The 15,000-nt window shown below is 39.2% G+C and overlaps 1 protein-coding gene across 1 annotated transcript in view; it reads left to right on the forward strand.

The window, feature by feature from the left end:
* The window catches only part of LOC119578622 (suppressor of lurcher protein 1-like), a 26,699-nt gene that overhangs the window by 4,398 nt on the left and 7,301 nt on the right, over positions 1-15,000 (forward strand). Inside the window, exons 2-5 of the mRNA XM_037926185.1 lie at positions 10,891-11,180; positions 11,568-11,755; positions 12,137-12,241; positions 14,979-15,000. The exon at positions 14,979-15,000 is cut by the window's right edge and continues 81 nt beyond it. Coding sequence (XP_037782113.1) covers positions 10,891-11,180; positions 11,568-11,755; positions 12,137-12,241; positions 14,979-15,000 — 605 coding nt within the window. The remainder of the gene's footprint in view (positions 1-10,890; positions 11,181-11,567; positions 11,756-12,136; positions 12,242-14,978) is intronic.

Genomic DNA, 15,000 nt, shown 5'->3' on the forward strand with positions numbered 1-15,000 from the left:
CCTTTCCTTCTCATCTTATCTTTTTTTGTTGTTTTTTTCTTCCTTTCTCTTTCTCCTCCATCTCCTATTCCGTCTCATTTCTTCCTTATTCTTCCCCCCTTCTCTTATTCCCTTTCCTTTCTTCTTCTTTCTTATTTCCCTCTCTCCCTCGTCTTTCCTCGTCCCTTGCTCCTATTCCTCCCCTGTTCTCTTATCCTCCTCTCTTCTCTTCCTCTCTCCTCCTCTCCTCCTTTCTTCTATCCTTTCTCTTCCTCTCTTTCTCCTCCTTATCTTTCTCTTCTCTTTCTCCCCCACTTCTCCTATTCTTCCACTCTCTCTCTCACTCTCTTCCTCTTCTCCCTTCTCCCCCACCTTCTTCTATTCCCTCTCTACCTCTCTTCCTCTCCTCCTCTCCATCCCCTATTTCCTCTCTCCTGTCTCTTTCCCCTCCTTCTCCTATTCCTCCTCTCTGCTCCCCTCTCTTCTCTCTATCTCATCAAGCCTTTCCCTCCTTTTCTTCCTCTCCTCATCTCCCCCTCCTCCTCCTCCCTCCTCTCCTCCTCTCCTCCCCTCCTCCTCACTCCTACGCTCCTCTCCTCCTCTCACTCTCCGTCCTCTCCTCCTCCTCTCCTCCTCCTCCCCTCTTCCCTCTCCCTCTCTCCCCGTCCTCCCCTCCCCCTCTCCTCCTCCTCCTCCTCCTCCCTCTCCTCCTCTCCCCTCCCTCTGCCTTTTTATCGATCACTTCTGCGGCGGAAGAGCATTTCAGTCGAGGCTGAGTAGCTCCTCAGCGCGGGTCGTTCTGCGGAGCGCCTTTGGCTGAGTGAGGGTCGCTTTTGACTTCGTTAGTGCCTTTGCCTCCCTGTCGTGGAGTCTCTGGCCTACCTTTTAGCCTTTTTTGTGGGGGGGGGGGGAGGAGGTGGGAGGTGGGAGAGGGGTATATGTGTAGGTGTTTTGTCTGTCTGTGGCTGTGTTTTTCTCGTTTCCTGACTGTATGTATATATATATAGATATAGTATATATATAAATATATATATATAATATATATAATATATATCTATATATATATATATATGATAGTGTTTGTGTGTGTGTGTGTGTGTGTGTGTGTGTGTGTGTGTGTGTGTGTAGGTGTGTGTGTGTTGGGTGTGTGTGTGTGTGTGTGTGTCTGTGTGTGGGTGTGTGGTGTGTGTGTGTGTGTGTGGTGTGGTATATATATATATTATAGTATGTAATATTAGATCATATTAATATAGATATATATATATATATATATATATCTCCTTATACTATGGCATATCTATATATGTTATATAATATTCATGTATACTAATATATGTCCATAATGTGTTGTGTGTGTTGTGCACCTGCATAAACATATAATGCACTATACATAGAATAAGAATCTACATAAATACACGCATCAAAATCCACCTATTCCTTATTAATCTCTCTCTCTCTCTACCTCTATATCCTTCCTCCTTTTTTTTTCTTCCCTCTCTCTCTTTTCCCTTCCCTTCCATCTGATAATTCTCGGGGATTCCCCTACCCCGTACCCCCCCCCACCCTACCTGGCACCGGCGGAACAGCATCTGTCACGCTCATCGTCGGGGGGGGGGGGGGGAGGTCTGCTCTATCTCCGTTGCTCTATCTCTAGATCTGAGAGTATTTCTTTTTTTTTCTCTGTTTCTCTGTTTATCTTTGGGTTAATCTGTTAATCTGTATGTCTATCTGTTTCTCCTGTTCTCTTTCTCTTCGTCTCTCGCTTTCTCTTCGTCTCTCTCTTTCTCTTCGTCTCTCGCTTTCTCTTCGTCTCTCTCTTTCTCTTCGTCTCTCTCTCTCTCTCTCTCTCTCTCTCTCTCTCTCTCTCTCTCTCTCTCTCTCTCTCTCTCTCTCTCTCTCTCTCTCTCTCTCTCTCTCTCTCTCTATCTCTCTCCTCTCTCTCTCTCTCCTCTCTCATCTCGTCTCTCTCCCTCTCTCTCTCTCTCTCTCTCCCCCTCTCTCTCTCTCTCTCTCTCTCTCTCTCCTTTCTCACTCTCTCTTCTCTCCCTTCCTCCTCCTCTCATCCCTTCCTTGCTTCCTTCCTCTTTCCTTTTCCCTCAGTTCCTACCACCTCTTTATTCTCTCTTTCCCTCTTCCTCTTTCTCCCGGTGTCCTTTCAGAATGTTTAATCGCAGCTTCTCTTATCTGTCTCTCTTCGTCTCTATTCATCTCATTTTATCTCCCTCCGTCTTCGTCTGTCTTTCTGTCTGGCTGGCTTTTATCGCCTCTATCCATTGCTTTATCAAATATCATCTTATTTCTTAATCTTTGTATCTCTGTGTCTGTCGGTTTCTCTCTCTCTTGGTTTCTTGATTCTCTCTCTCTCTGTTTTCTCTGTTTCTCTGATTCTCTCTTTCTATTCTCTCTGTGTTTTTCTGTTTCTCTCTCTCTTGATTTCTTGTTTCTATCTCTCTCTGTGTTTCTCTGTTTCTCTGATTCTCTCCTTCTCTCGGTTTCTCTGATTCTCTCTGTGTTTTTCTGTTTCTCTCTGTGTTTCTGTTTCTCTCTCTCTCTCTCTCTCTCTCTCTCTCTCTCTCTCTCTCTCTCCCTCTCCCTCTCTCCCTCTCGCTCTCCCTCTCCCTCTCCCCCCCTCTCTCTCTCTCTCACTCTCTTACTCTCTCTCCATTCTTTCCCTCCTTTCTCTCCCATTCCACCAATCCCCCTAAGAGAAGAGTGAAAAAAAATGTTCCAACTTTAAACCATTTCTCTCCAAGTTTAAAAGTTCGTGTCACTTATCCTGTAAACCTTTGCTGTTGGTCACGTGACCTCCTCCGTCACATGTATCTCGTGACGTCACTCAAATCCCCTTGAATCCTCTCCACTTTACACGAACGCCCCAGAAAAGCGGTGACGTCATCGAGAAGGGGCGAGAGGGGGGAAGGGGGCGGCAAACTCGCCTCCAAGGGACCACGCTTGACGATGTTCAGAAAGGGAGAAAAAAGAAGAAGAAGGAGAAGGCGAAGGAGAAAATAGAAATGGATAATGTCGTAATGACGTGGCGAGACAACTCTTTGTTCAAGAGCTTTTGTGTTGAGGATCGATCCATCCTCATTCGCTCACACTTCAAGTCCTCCTCCTCCTCCTCCTCCTCCTCCTCCTCCTCCTCCTCCTCCCCCTCCTCCTCCTCCCTCTCTCCTTTCCACGTCCTCCCCCGCCACTCATGCTTCCTTCCTTCCTTCCTTCCTTCCTTCCTTCCTTCCGCTCTCCTTTCTCGATCACTCTTTCCTTCCTTCCTTCCTTCGATCCCTCTTTCCTCGCTTGCCTTCCTTCCTTTCTTCCTTCCTTCCTTCCTTCCTTTCTTCCTTTCCTCTTTCCTTCTTTCCCTCCTTCCTTCTTTCCTTCCTTCCTTCTTTCCTTCCCTCCTTCCTTTCTTCTTTCCTTCCTTCCTTCCTTCCCTCCTTCCTTCCTTCCTTCCTTCTTTCTTTCCCTCCTTCCTTCTTTCCTTCGATCTCTCTTTCCTCTCCTTCCCTTTCGTCCATTCTCCACTTCTTACCATTACGTCGTCCATGCCCTTTCTCTCTCTCTCTCTCTCTCTCTCTCTCTCTCTCTCTCTCTCTCTCTCTCTCTCTCTCTCTCTCTCTCTCTCTCTCTCTCTCTCTCTCTCTCTCTTTTTCTCTCTTCCCCCTTTTCCTTTTTCCTCCTGTCTCTCTCTTCCCTTCGCTTTCCTTCCTTCCTTCCTCTCCCCTATTCGTCTTCCTATTCTCCTTCCCTCTTCCCTTGTCATTTATTATCTTTCCCCTCTCCTTCTCCACCTCCTCTTTCAGTGTAAATTTATTCTCTATTTTTACGCTTCCGCTTTCATCTTTGATTTGCCTTTTTCCTCTCTTCATTCTCTCCTTCTCCTCTCCCTTTTTTGCTTTCTCCTTTTCTCTCTCCTTCACCTTAGTTCCTCTTTGATAGTAACAAAAGTGATGGTAATAATAAGAGTAATAATAATGATAATGATAATAGTAATAATGATAATAAGAGTAATAATGATAATGATAATTATTATTATTGTTGTTGTTATTATTATAACATTAATAATAATAATGATGATGATGATGATGATGATGATGAGGAGGAGGAGGAGGATAATAATGTTGATAATAATGATAGTAATGTTAATGTTAATTGTAATGTTAATAATGATGATAATGATAATTATAAAAATATTTAATGACGCTACTCCCAATAATAATGACAGTGATAATAATAATAATAGTAATAATAATATAATATGTAATAATAATTATAATATGTAAATAATATAATATAATTAAATATAATATGTAATAATAATTATATAATCATAATGATAATAAAAATAATGAGATGCCGAATATGAAAATTTTAATATGTTAACTACAAGTGCATTTTCGTCACCTTTTGAGAATCTATTTTAAGATCTTGAGTCTTAATTAGAGAAAATGTTAAGTAGTACAGCATTTTTTCTCTTTTCTCTCTTCTCTCTCTTCCATCCTTCGTTTTTTTTCTTCTCTTGCTGTGCGTTGTCGTTTTGTTTTGTTCATCTTATTATTCTTTATTTACTTATTTTCTATTCTATCTTCTTTTTTTCGTTTTCTTCTTGTCCTCATATTTTTTCTCTTTCCCTACACGTCCTTTCGTCTCCTCCTTCTCCTCTTCCTCTTCTTCTTCCTTTTCCTCCTCCTCCTCCTACTCCTCCTCCTCCTCCTCCTCCTCCTCCTCCTCCTTCTCTTCCTCATTTTCCTTCTCTTCCTCCTCCTCTTCTTTTTTCCTCCTTCTTCTCCTTCACCTTCTCCTTCTCCTTCTCTTTCTCTTTCTCTTTCTCTCTCTCTTTGTCTTTCTCTTTCTCTTTTTCTTTCTCCTTCTCCTTCTCCTTCTCCTTCTACTTCTCCTTCTCCTTCTCCTCTTTCTCTTCCTCCTCCTCATCCTTCTCATCTTCTGCCTGCTTCTCCTCCTACTCATCTTCTTCCTCCTCCTCCTCCTCCATCCTCCTCATTATGCTTGTATGCCTCCCCTTCCTCCACCTCTTCTTCCTCCTCGCCCTCCGTCCGTTCGTCTCTCCCTCCCTTCCTTCCTCCCTCCCACCCTCCCTTCCTCCCTCCCTCCCTCCCTCCCTCCCTCCCTCCCTTCCTTCCTCCCCCCCCCATCCTCCATCTTTTTTTTTACCTTCCGAAATAAGAAATTCAAAAGAGTAGCTCCCTTGTGTCAATATCTTTTTTGGAACGTCAAGAAACCTACCAATATGGAGCGAGAGATTGTGCATTGTACTCTGTTTGTTTACGTGGGGGAGAGGGAGGGGAGAAAAAGAGATGGGGGGGAGGGAGTAGGTAAGAGTGGGGATGGGGAGGGAGGGGGAAGATTAGGGAGGGGGAGAAAGGTAGGAGTTTGAAGGGGAGTGGGAAAGGGGGGTGAGACAGGTAAGGAGTGGTGGAGTTGGGTGGGGGGGTGTAGCGGGGGCGAGTTAGAGTGGTCGAGTGGGAAGAGAGAGGAGGAGAGGATGGGGGGAGGGGGGGGGAACGGAAGAGAGTGGGGAGGGAGGAGGGAGTGGTGGAGTGGAAGGGGGAGGGAGGGAGGGAGGGAGGAAGGGGTACCCGTGCACATCTTCATGGAGAATGCAGCGTGAAAGCGTGTGTTTATGTGCATACGTGTCGTGAATTGTGCCTTTTGTGGGTATGCATATCATTACATGCAGTGTGTTTGCGTTTGTGCGGATATGCATATATGTATGTACGTGTGTCCATATGTGAGTATCTGCTTCTTCGTGTATGTAGTGTGTGTATATGTACGCATGTACATGTACACAAAGTTTTCTAAAATTCAAGAAAGTCAGTATCTTATATGAAATGTTATTCTAGCAATACAGATGGGATTTTGACGTACATTTGGTTTGAAAATACACGTACACACACACACACACACACACACACACACACACACACACACACACACACACACACACACACACACAAACACACACACAAACACACACATGAGAAACAAATATGTATATATAATTTATACAATACCAAACGTAACATTATAACGATATAGCAATGAAGATAAAAACAGTCATCATAATATCAATAAAAATACAACAGCTGTTAAAGAATTAAAAATAAAGGAGAAAGCAATCTCACCAAACACTTAAAAGACAAACCAAGAACCGCAATTTTACTCTTGTTAACTTTCCTGTTAAAAAAAGTCTGCACTAACGGTCGCCATAGTTTCGGCGCGACAAAGGGCGTATCAGAAATTTTCCGCTGTGAAAAGTGAAGCTCGTTTTCCCTTCTCGTATCATAAAGTCTCGTTTTCCCTTAAATCATAAAGTCTCGTTTTCCCTTCTCTTGTCGTAAAATCGAAGGAGGGGAGGGAGGGAGGGAGGAGGAGGGGGAGGAGGAGGAGGAGGAGGGAAGTGATATAACTGATATATTCTTTGGGTTCGGAAAATGATTTGTCTGTTTACACGCACGCACGCACACACACACACACACACACACACACACACACACACACACACACACACACACACACACACACACACACACACACACACACACACACACACACACACACACACACAATAATAATAGTTTTTTAGTAATATTTTGGGTGTTTTATTCGGTGCCTCCGACCCCCCCCCCCCCCCGCTCCCCTACCTCCTCCCTTTGTGGATTTTTAATTTCGCGAGGAAGTCATTCGTCAATCTTTGGCTTCTTTCAGTCTGGCGAAGATAATCATATCATTCTCTAAAACCTTCCTAGCTCTTTTTCTTTTTCTTTCTCTCTCTAGTCTCTCTTCTCTTTCTCTGTGTATCTATCTTCTATCTCTCTTTCTTTCTCTTCTCTTCTTCTATGTCTTCTCTCTTCTCTCTCTTCTCTCTCTCTCTCTCTCTCTCTCTCTCTCTCTCTCTCTCTCTCTCTCTCTCTCTCTTCTCTCTCTCTCTCTCTCTCTCTCTCTCTCTCTCTCTCTCTCTCCTCTCTCTCTCTCTCTCTCTCTCTCTCTCCTCTCTCTCTCTCTCTCTCTCTCTCTCTCTCTCCTCTCTCTCTCTCTCTCTCCCTCCCTCCCTCTCTCTCTCTCTCTCTCTCGCGCGCGCGCTCATTCTGTCAGCTTCTCTCTCTTATTTTGTTATAGAACAAGAGAAATCATTCTGTGCAAGAGACTGTCGGTTCTCTAGATTCAGATCGTCTATAGATAAATTTTAGTTCCGGAGAGAGGTTCCAATCCCATTCCCTCGTAATCCTCGCTCTCCTCATGAATTCTGATCGCATTAGCAGAGAAAATGGCGCAGCGAATGACGATAAAGGAAAAGAGAAAGAGAGAAAGACAGAGAGAAAGGAGAAAAGGAAAGGAGGAAGTGTAAATAAAGAAAAGGCGAAAGAGAAAATAGAAATAAAAGGGAGAGATGCATGAAACTGGATAAAAAAAATCTTTTTAATTTCGCGGTACAAGATTTTAATTTAACTCGAACCTACTCTTAGCAAGAGAAAAAATCATTCAAATTCTTTAAAGAATGATTCCTGAATATATGACGCTGTTCTCAACAAACGTCGCCTGTGGCTTTGCACTACAAATATTTGCAAAGAGAGCAACATTGGTGCAACAAGTAACGTCTTATATCTGAGGCAAAGCATAGATTACACTTACCTTGGTTGCCGGGGAGACTGACGTAAATTGTTGTGTTTGGCTCGGTGAATGTGTTTGTGTGTGCGTGAGTGTGTGTGTTTGTGTGTGTGTGTGTGTGTGTGTTTGTGTGTGTGTGTGTGTTTTGTGTGTGTGTGTGTGTGTGTGTTTGTGTGTGTTTGTGTGTGTGTGTGTGTGTGCGCGCGTGTGAGTGTGTGTGTGTGTGTTTGTGTGCGTGAGTTAATGTGCATGCATGTGGTGTGCGTGACTGAGTGTGTGCTCTTGTACGTGAGGGAATGCGTGTGCGTGTGTGAGTGTGCGTGTGCGTGTGTGTGTGTGTATGGAGAGAGAGAGAGGGAGTTGTGCGTGCGTGTACGTGAGTGAGTGTGCGTGTGTGTGTGTGTGTGTGGAGAAAGAGGGGGGGGGAGGTGTGTGTATGTACGTAGACTTTTATTTATGTGTTAATCTGTATATGTGTGCATGAATGTTTAGTTCTCTCTCTCTCTCTCTCTCTCTCTCTCTCTCTCTCTCTCTCTCTCTCTCTCTCTCTCTCTCTCTCTCTCTCTCTCTCTCTCTCTCTCTCTCTCTCTCTCTCTCCCCTCTCTCTCTCCCTCTCTCTCTCTCTGTGCGTCTCTCTTTGTTTTTGTTTTTTTCAATTAGTATTATTCATTTCATTTAACCTTGATTAATCTCAATGTATTGTATTCATCAAAGAATTTTAAAAAATAGAAAAAAATAAGAATGGAAAATAGATAAATAAAAATTTTATACACACTCTCCTTTTCCCCAAAAAATAAACACATTTCCAGTTATAACAATATCAAATATGTTAATGCTATTAGTGTTAAATACAACGATAATGATGCTAATAATGATGATGACAATAGCAATAAAATGATGATAATAACAATGATAAGAATATAATATTATAATTACTAGTGTAGCTGCTTTTATTACGTTCATATTACCATTATTATGATCACGATAACGGTAATAGTAATGATAAGAAATATTTTTTTTCTTTTCTTTTCGTCTTTTTTTCAGTGGTAAAGATAAAATGATTATCGATTGTCTTATCATCTTTCTGGCTGTGCTTCGCTCATCAATCCCAAGGGCTTCTCGCTCTCGCTTTTTATCTATTTCTCTCTCTCTCTCTCTCTTTCTTTCTTTCTTTCTTTCTTTCTTTCTCTCTCTCTCTCTCTCTCTCTCTCTCTCTCTCCTCTCTCTTCTCTCTCTCTCCTCTTCTCTTTCTCTCTCTTTCTCTCTCCTTCTCTCTCACTCTTTTTCCCACCCACCCTCCTTTCTTTCCTCTCTCTCTCCTTCTCTCTCTCTCCTTCTCTCTCTCTCTCTCTCTCTCTCTCTCTCTCTCTCTCTCTCTCTCTCTCTTTCTCCTCTCTCTCTCTCTCTCTCTCTCTCTCTCTCTCTCTCTCTCTCTCTCTCCCCCCTCTCTCTCCTCTCTCTCTTTCTCTCTCTCTCTCTCTCCTGTTATGATTCTCTCTGACCTGCATCCTGAGCTAGTTGTCTGGTTGAAACTCTCGCTACACCCGATTTCTGTACCATTTTCCCACCGTAGGCTTATGCCTTAGCGATGACCAGGATTTTCTCTCCCTCTCTGCACCTCTCTCTCTCTTTCTCTCTCTCTTTTTGTCTCAGTGTATCTTGCTGTTTGTCTTTCTACTTTCTTTCTCTCTCTCTCTCTCTCTCTCTCTCTCTCTCTCTCTCTCTCTCTCTCTCTCTCTCTCTCTCTCTCTCTCTCTCTCTCTCTCTCTCTCTCTCTCTCTCTCTCTCTCTCTCTCTCTCTCTCTCTCTCTCTCTCTCTCTCTCTCTCTCTCTCTCCCCTCTCTCCCTCTCTTCTTCCTCTCTCTCTCTCTCTCTCTCTCTCTCTCTCTCTCTCTCTCTCTCTCTCTCTCTCCTTTCTTATCTGTCTGCCAGTCACCCTCCGTGACCCTCTGGCATGGCAAGATAAGACATATCATTTCTCTCTCTTTTTTTCTCTCTCTCTTTTCCCTTTTATTTTTTTTCTTCGCTGGTTCTTTCTTTATTTTTCCATCTTAGATCCTCTGTCTTTGTTTGCTGTTGTTGTTATCTTTGCATTTTATCCTTGTTGTTATGAGATATTTTTTTATATCGTGCAAATTATATACAATCGAACATTTTGAATAATTTACGAATAATTAGTAACATTTTCTTTCTTTCGACTTTTTTCAATTGATTTTCATGTTATTAACGTATAATTGTTTTTTTTTTGTCGTTATTTTTATCATTAATAACGTAAATGACAACCAAAATAGACAGACATTCAGCCAATAAGTGACACAAAAAATTAGAATGAAGATTCATCCATATTTGAATAACATTATTAACAACTTGGTGTATGTGGTAACATTTTCCTTACAGCAACTCAATTCTAAAAACATTCATAAGAACTTGGGGTATTTAGTAACTTTTTCCTTGCGATAACTTAATTATAAAAACATTGGTGTATGTGGTGTATGTGGTAACATTTTTCCTTAAAGCAACTTAATTCTAAAAACACACAAAAGAACTTGGGGTATGTGGTAACATTTTCCTTGCGATAACTTAATTCTCAAAACACTCATAACATGGGATATGTAACATTTATTTGGTAACAGCGTAATTCTAACAACACTAGTAACAACATGGGGTATGTTATAACAACACAAACCTTACAACAGTTTAATTCTAATCCTAAAAACGTACTTCTTTCTGTGATTAAATACCTCCCTACCCCTACCCCCCCCCCACCATTATTTAATCCTTTCAGTCAAATATAATATTATCTACATATGTGTTATGAGATTAAAGGTATGCTTAAAATTAGAGAATTAAGGACAATGAAAATAATGATATTGAAAAATAGATATAGAAGATAGCAGTAGTAGTAATAGTAGTAGTAGTAGTAATAGTAGTAGTAGTAGTAATAGTAGCACTAGTAGTAATAGTAGCAGTAGTAGTAATAGTAGTAGTAGTAGTAATAGTAGTAGTAGTAGTAATAGTAGCGTAGTAGTAATAGTAGCAGTAGTAGTAATAGTAGTAGCAGTAGTAATGGTCGCAGTAGCAGCATTTGTAGCAGTAGTAGTAGTTAAGCATTATTTATAATATAGAATAAATGATGATAATGAAAGTAATAATGACAAAAAAAACAGAAACGATAAAACAATAGCAAAAAAAAAAATAAGTAAATAAATATGACAAACAAAATAAACAAACAAACAAAATAAATACAATAAATAAACAAACAAATAAATACAATAAACTAACTAGCTAAATAAACTAAACATATACACTAAAGAAACTCCTAGCTGGCAACCCACCAACCCCCTGCCCCTTTCTCTGCCAACAGTGATCAGTTGCAACGAAGTGATAGAGGCTCGGCGCGGCGAGGGTGGCAAGTGGACGGGCTTAAACGGCACTGTTGTCAGCCCCAATTTCCCCCAGCAATACCCTGCAAGACTCCAGTGCCGCGTCGATTTCAAAGCACCGCCATCCTACCGTGTCCGGATCCTCTTCACCGACTTCCTGCTGCATCATCCACTTAACGTGTCAAATCGCAAGTATGTTGAAGCTTCAGTGTTTCTCATCCACGGAGAAAAAAAAAATTCCCTTTGTCTTAAAGAAATTAAGGGATGTTCTCGTTTTCTATCCATTTGTAAAAATCCCCTTTCTGCCAACCCACAAAAACTGATTATCATTTTCTATAATCAGAATTAATGTTAATTTATGTTTTCTGTCGAATATCCCACGACGATATAATTCCCGTTTTCTCTAACAACAGCATTGGCAAAATCCCATTTTCTTTAACGACAACATTGGCAAAATCCCATTTTCTTTGACGACAACATTGACAAATTCCATTTTCTTTAACAACATTGGCAAATGTCCCATTTTCTCTCATCTCAAATAATTGTAATTCCCATTTTCTATCCTTCATCCTCCTGAAGCTGCGACGTGGTAGACTCTCTCAGTCTGTTCGAAGGCACGCAGAAAGGCAGTCGTCTTGCCGTCTTCTGCGGGCCGGGCGTGCCAAGACCTGTCATGTCTTCTGGATCTTACTTGAGCCTCAAATTCCGGAGTTACACCTCGGGCCCGGATGTCAAGGGCTACAAGGCGCATTTTCTCTTCGTTAATGGTGGGTGTAGAGGGTATCTTGTGTAAATATTTATATACATATGCGATGACACGTATATACACAGGCAGGAAAGAGCATACGGACGCACATGTATTCATAATGTGTACAGTGTGTGTGTGTGTGTGCTGTATATGTGTGTGTGTGTACTGTATGTGTGTGTGTGTGTGTGTGCTGTATATGTGTGCGTGTGTACTGTATGTGTGTGTGTGTGCTGTATGTGTGCTGTATGTGTGTGTATGTACTGTGTGTGTGTGTGTGTGTGTGTGTGTGTGTGTGTGTAGGTATGTGTGCATATGCATGTATGTATATATGTATATATATAAAATCAGACATACAGAGTTGTTAATGAATCATGAATGGACACCCGCTTTTCCTCCCCAGATTTCGGGCTGGAAACAGGTCGCCAACTCGTACCTAATCGCTGCGTTTTCGAATTCAATTCCACTGAGACGTCTTCTGGGGAATTCTACACGCCTAACCCTGGAGGTAAGTCTCGCTTGCTTTCTCCGTTTGTCTGTCTGTCTCTGTTTCTCTCGCTCTCTCTCTCTCTCTCTCTCTCTCTCTCTCTCTCTCTCTCTCTCTCTCTCTCTCTCTCTCTCTCACTCTTTCTCTCTCTCTGTCTCTATCAATCGATCTATCTATCTATGTATCTCTATCTCTAGCTAGCTATCTATCTATCTATATATTTATATATCTCTCTATCTATCTATCTATATATATATATATATATATATATATATATATATATATATATATTTCTGTCTACTTCTATCTACCAAGCTACCCTACCTACCTACCTACCGCCTACCTGCCCCTCTCCTTCTATCTATTTATATGTCTATCTATCTATCCATCTCTGTACCTACCTCTTTAACTAATTATGAATCTATCTATCTATCTGTCCACCTAAAAAGATAGATAAATAGATCAAAAAAAGAAGCTCAGTCTCTTAACTGGAATGCTTGAACCGTAATTAGTAATTCCGGTAATGAAAGTTGGAGAGAGATATCCGTAGAGTTATTGACAATATACAAGGTTTATTACACGGCTTAATAAACACATATGAACACTTAAGACTGATGATAATGATGATGATGATGATGATAATAATAGTAATAATAATGATGATGATGATGATGATGATAATAGTAATAATAATGATGATGATGATGACGATGATGATGATGATGATGATGATGATGATGATGGTTATGATGATAATAATAATGATAATAATAATGATATAGATAATAATGATAATATTAGTAATAATAGTGGTAGTATTGATAGTAATTATAATAGTAATGAGGATAATTATTATTATCATTATTATTATCATTATTATTATAGTAATAGTGATAATGATAGTAATGGAAATTATAACAATAAATGATAGTGAATATAATGACAATCATAGTAATAATGATAATAATGATAATGATAATAAAGTTGATAATGATAACAATGATGCTAATATTAATACTAATAATAATGATAATAGTAATAATAATGATAATGATAATAAATGAAGAATAAGAACGATAATGACAATGATGGTAATGATAATAATGAAAATTATAAACATAATGGTAATATTTTTGGTAATAATGATGATGGTGATGATTATGATGATGATGATGATAGGAATGATGGTAATAATGATGTTGATAATAATAATGATAATAATGGTAGTAATAATGATGATGAAGATGATGATAATATTGATAATAATAATGATAATGATAATAGTAATAACAGTAATAAAAATGATAATGATAATAACTGTAATGATAACAATTATGATAATAATAATAATAATAATAATAATAATAATAATGACAATAATAATAATTATTATGATAACATTAATAACCAAAATAACAACAATAACAACAACAACAACAATATTAATAATTGCAATAATGATTCTCTACCTTTACCTCGACTCAAGCCACAGCTGCACGTAACATGAAATTGCAAAAGCACTTAAACACATTTGCAATATTCTCAGTGTGATTGCGTCTGTCATGAACACCTGGTTAGGAGTTTCCTTTGTGAACTTCCATGGAGATATTTTGCTCGTTTGTAAAGTTGTTTGATGCAGAGAAGATGAGGTTTCACGGGATTGTTTGCGTGAGTCTACCAGCTGTTTGTTTGTTTGTTTGTAAAGTTGTTTGATGTAGAGAAGATGAGGTTTCATAGGATTGTTTACGTGAGTCTACAGCTGTTTGTTTGTTTGTTTATTTGTTTGTTTGCTGACTACGTGCAAAGGGGGTGTGATTCGGGTGAAGTAAATGTACCGGAAAATCAAAACCCGTTTGTCAATTGTTAGTTCTTAGTTGTTAGAGAAACTAAAGACACAAAAAAACTGCAGTCATCAAAAGAGGAAAATATATCATCATCTCAGCCTTGAAAAAAAAAAGACAAAGGAAAAATGTAATGAGAAAATAATGGCGCCACTCTCCCCAACATTTCCATATATATGATTGTTATAATTACTAATACTAACTATAGAATTGATGATAATGATAATAGTAATGATGATATTCCTGTTGTTATTATTGTTATTATTGTTGTTGTTGGTGTTGTTGTTATTATTATTAGTGATATTATCATTACTGTAAATATTCTGATTATTATTATTATTTTTTTTTTATTATTATTATTATTGCTACAAGCTATTATCATCATTATTGTCAGTATTGATATTATTATATTTCACTTTAGGTGTGGTTACATAAATATTATTGTTATTGTCATTATTATTATTATTGATATCATCATCATCATATCTGGTATCATTATCATTATTACTGTTATCATTGTTATTACTATTATTATTATCATTATTATTACTATTATTATTATTTTTATTATTATTATCAGTATTATTACTATCATTATTATTATCATTGTTAATCTATTATTATTATTATCATTGTTATTACTATTATTATCATTATTACTAATGTTATTACATTGTATCATTATTACCATCATTATTAAAAGAGAAATGAAAGAAAAGAAAACAAAAAACAATAATACTCTACCATTATCATCAACTTTATTTTCTCTCTCTCTCTCTCTCTCTCTCTCTCTCTCTCTCTCTCTCTCTCTCTCTCTCTCTCTCTCTCTCTCTCTCTCTCTCTCTAACATTTTCCATTTTTCTCTCACTCCCCTAACATTATCCCTTTTTTTCTCTCTCCCCTTTCTCCACTGCCAGGCAAATACCCTCGCAACACAGA

This window comes from Penaeus monodon, chromosome 11, assembly GCF_015228065.2.
Source record: "Penaeus monodon isolate SGIC_2016 chromosome 11, NSTDA_Pmon_1, whole genome shotgun sequence".
In the NCBI taxonomy this organism is placed as follows: Eukaryota; Metazoa; Arthropoda; class Malacostraca; order Decapoda; family Penaeidae; genus Penaeus; species Penaeus monodon.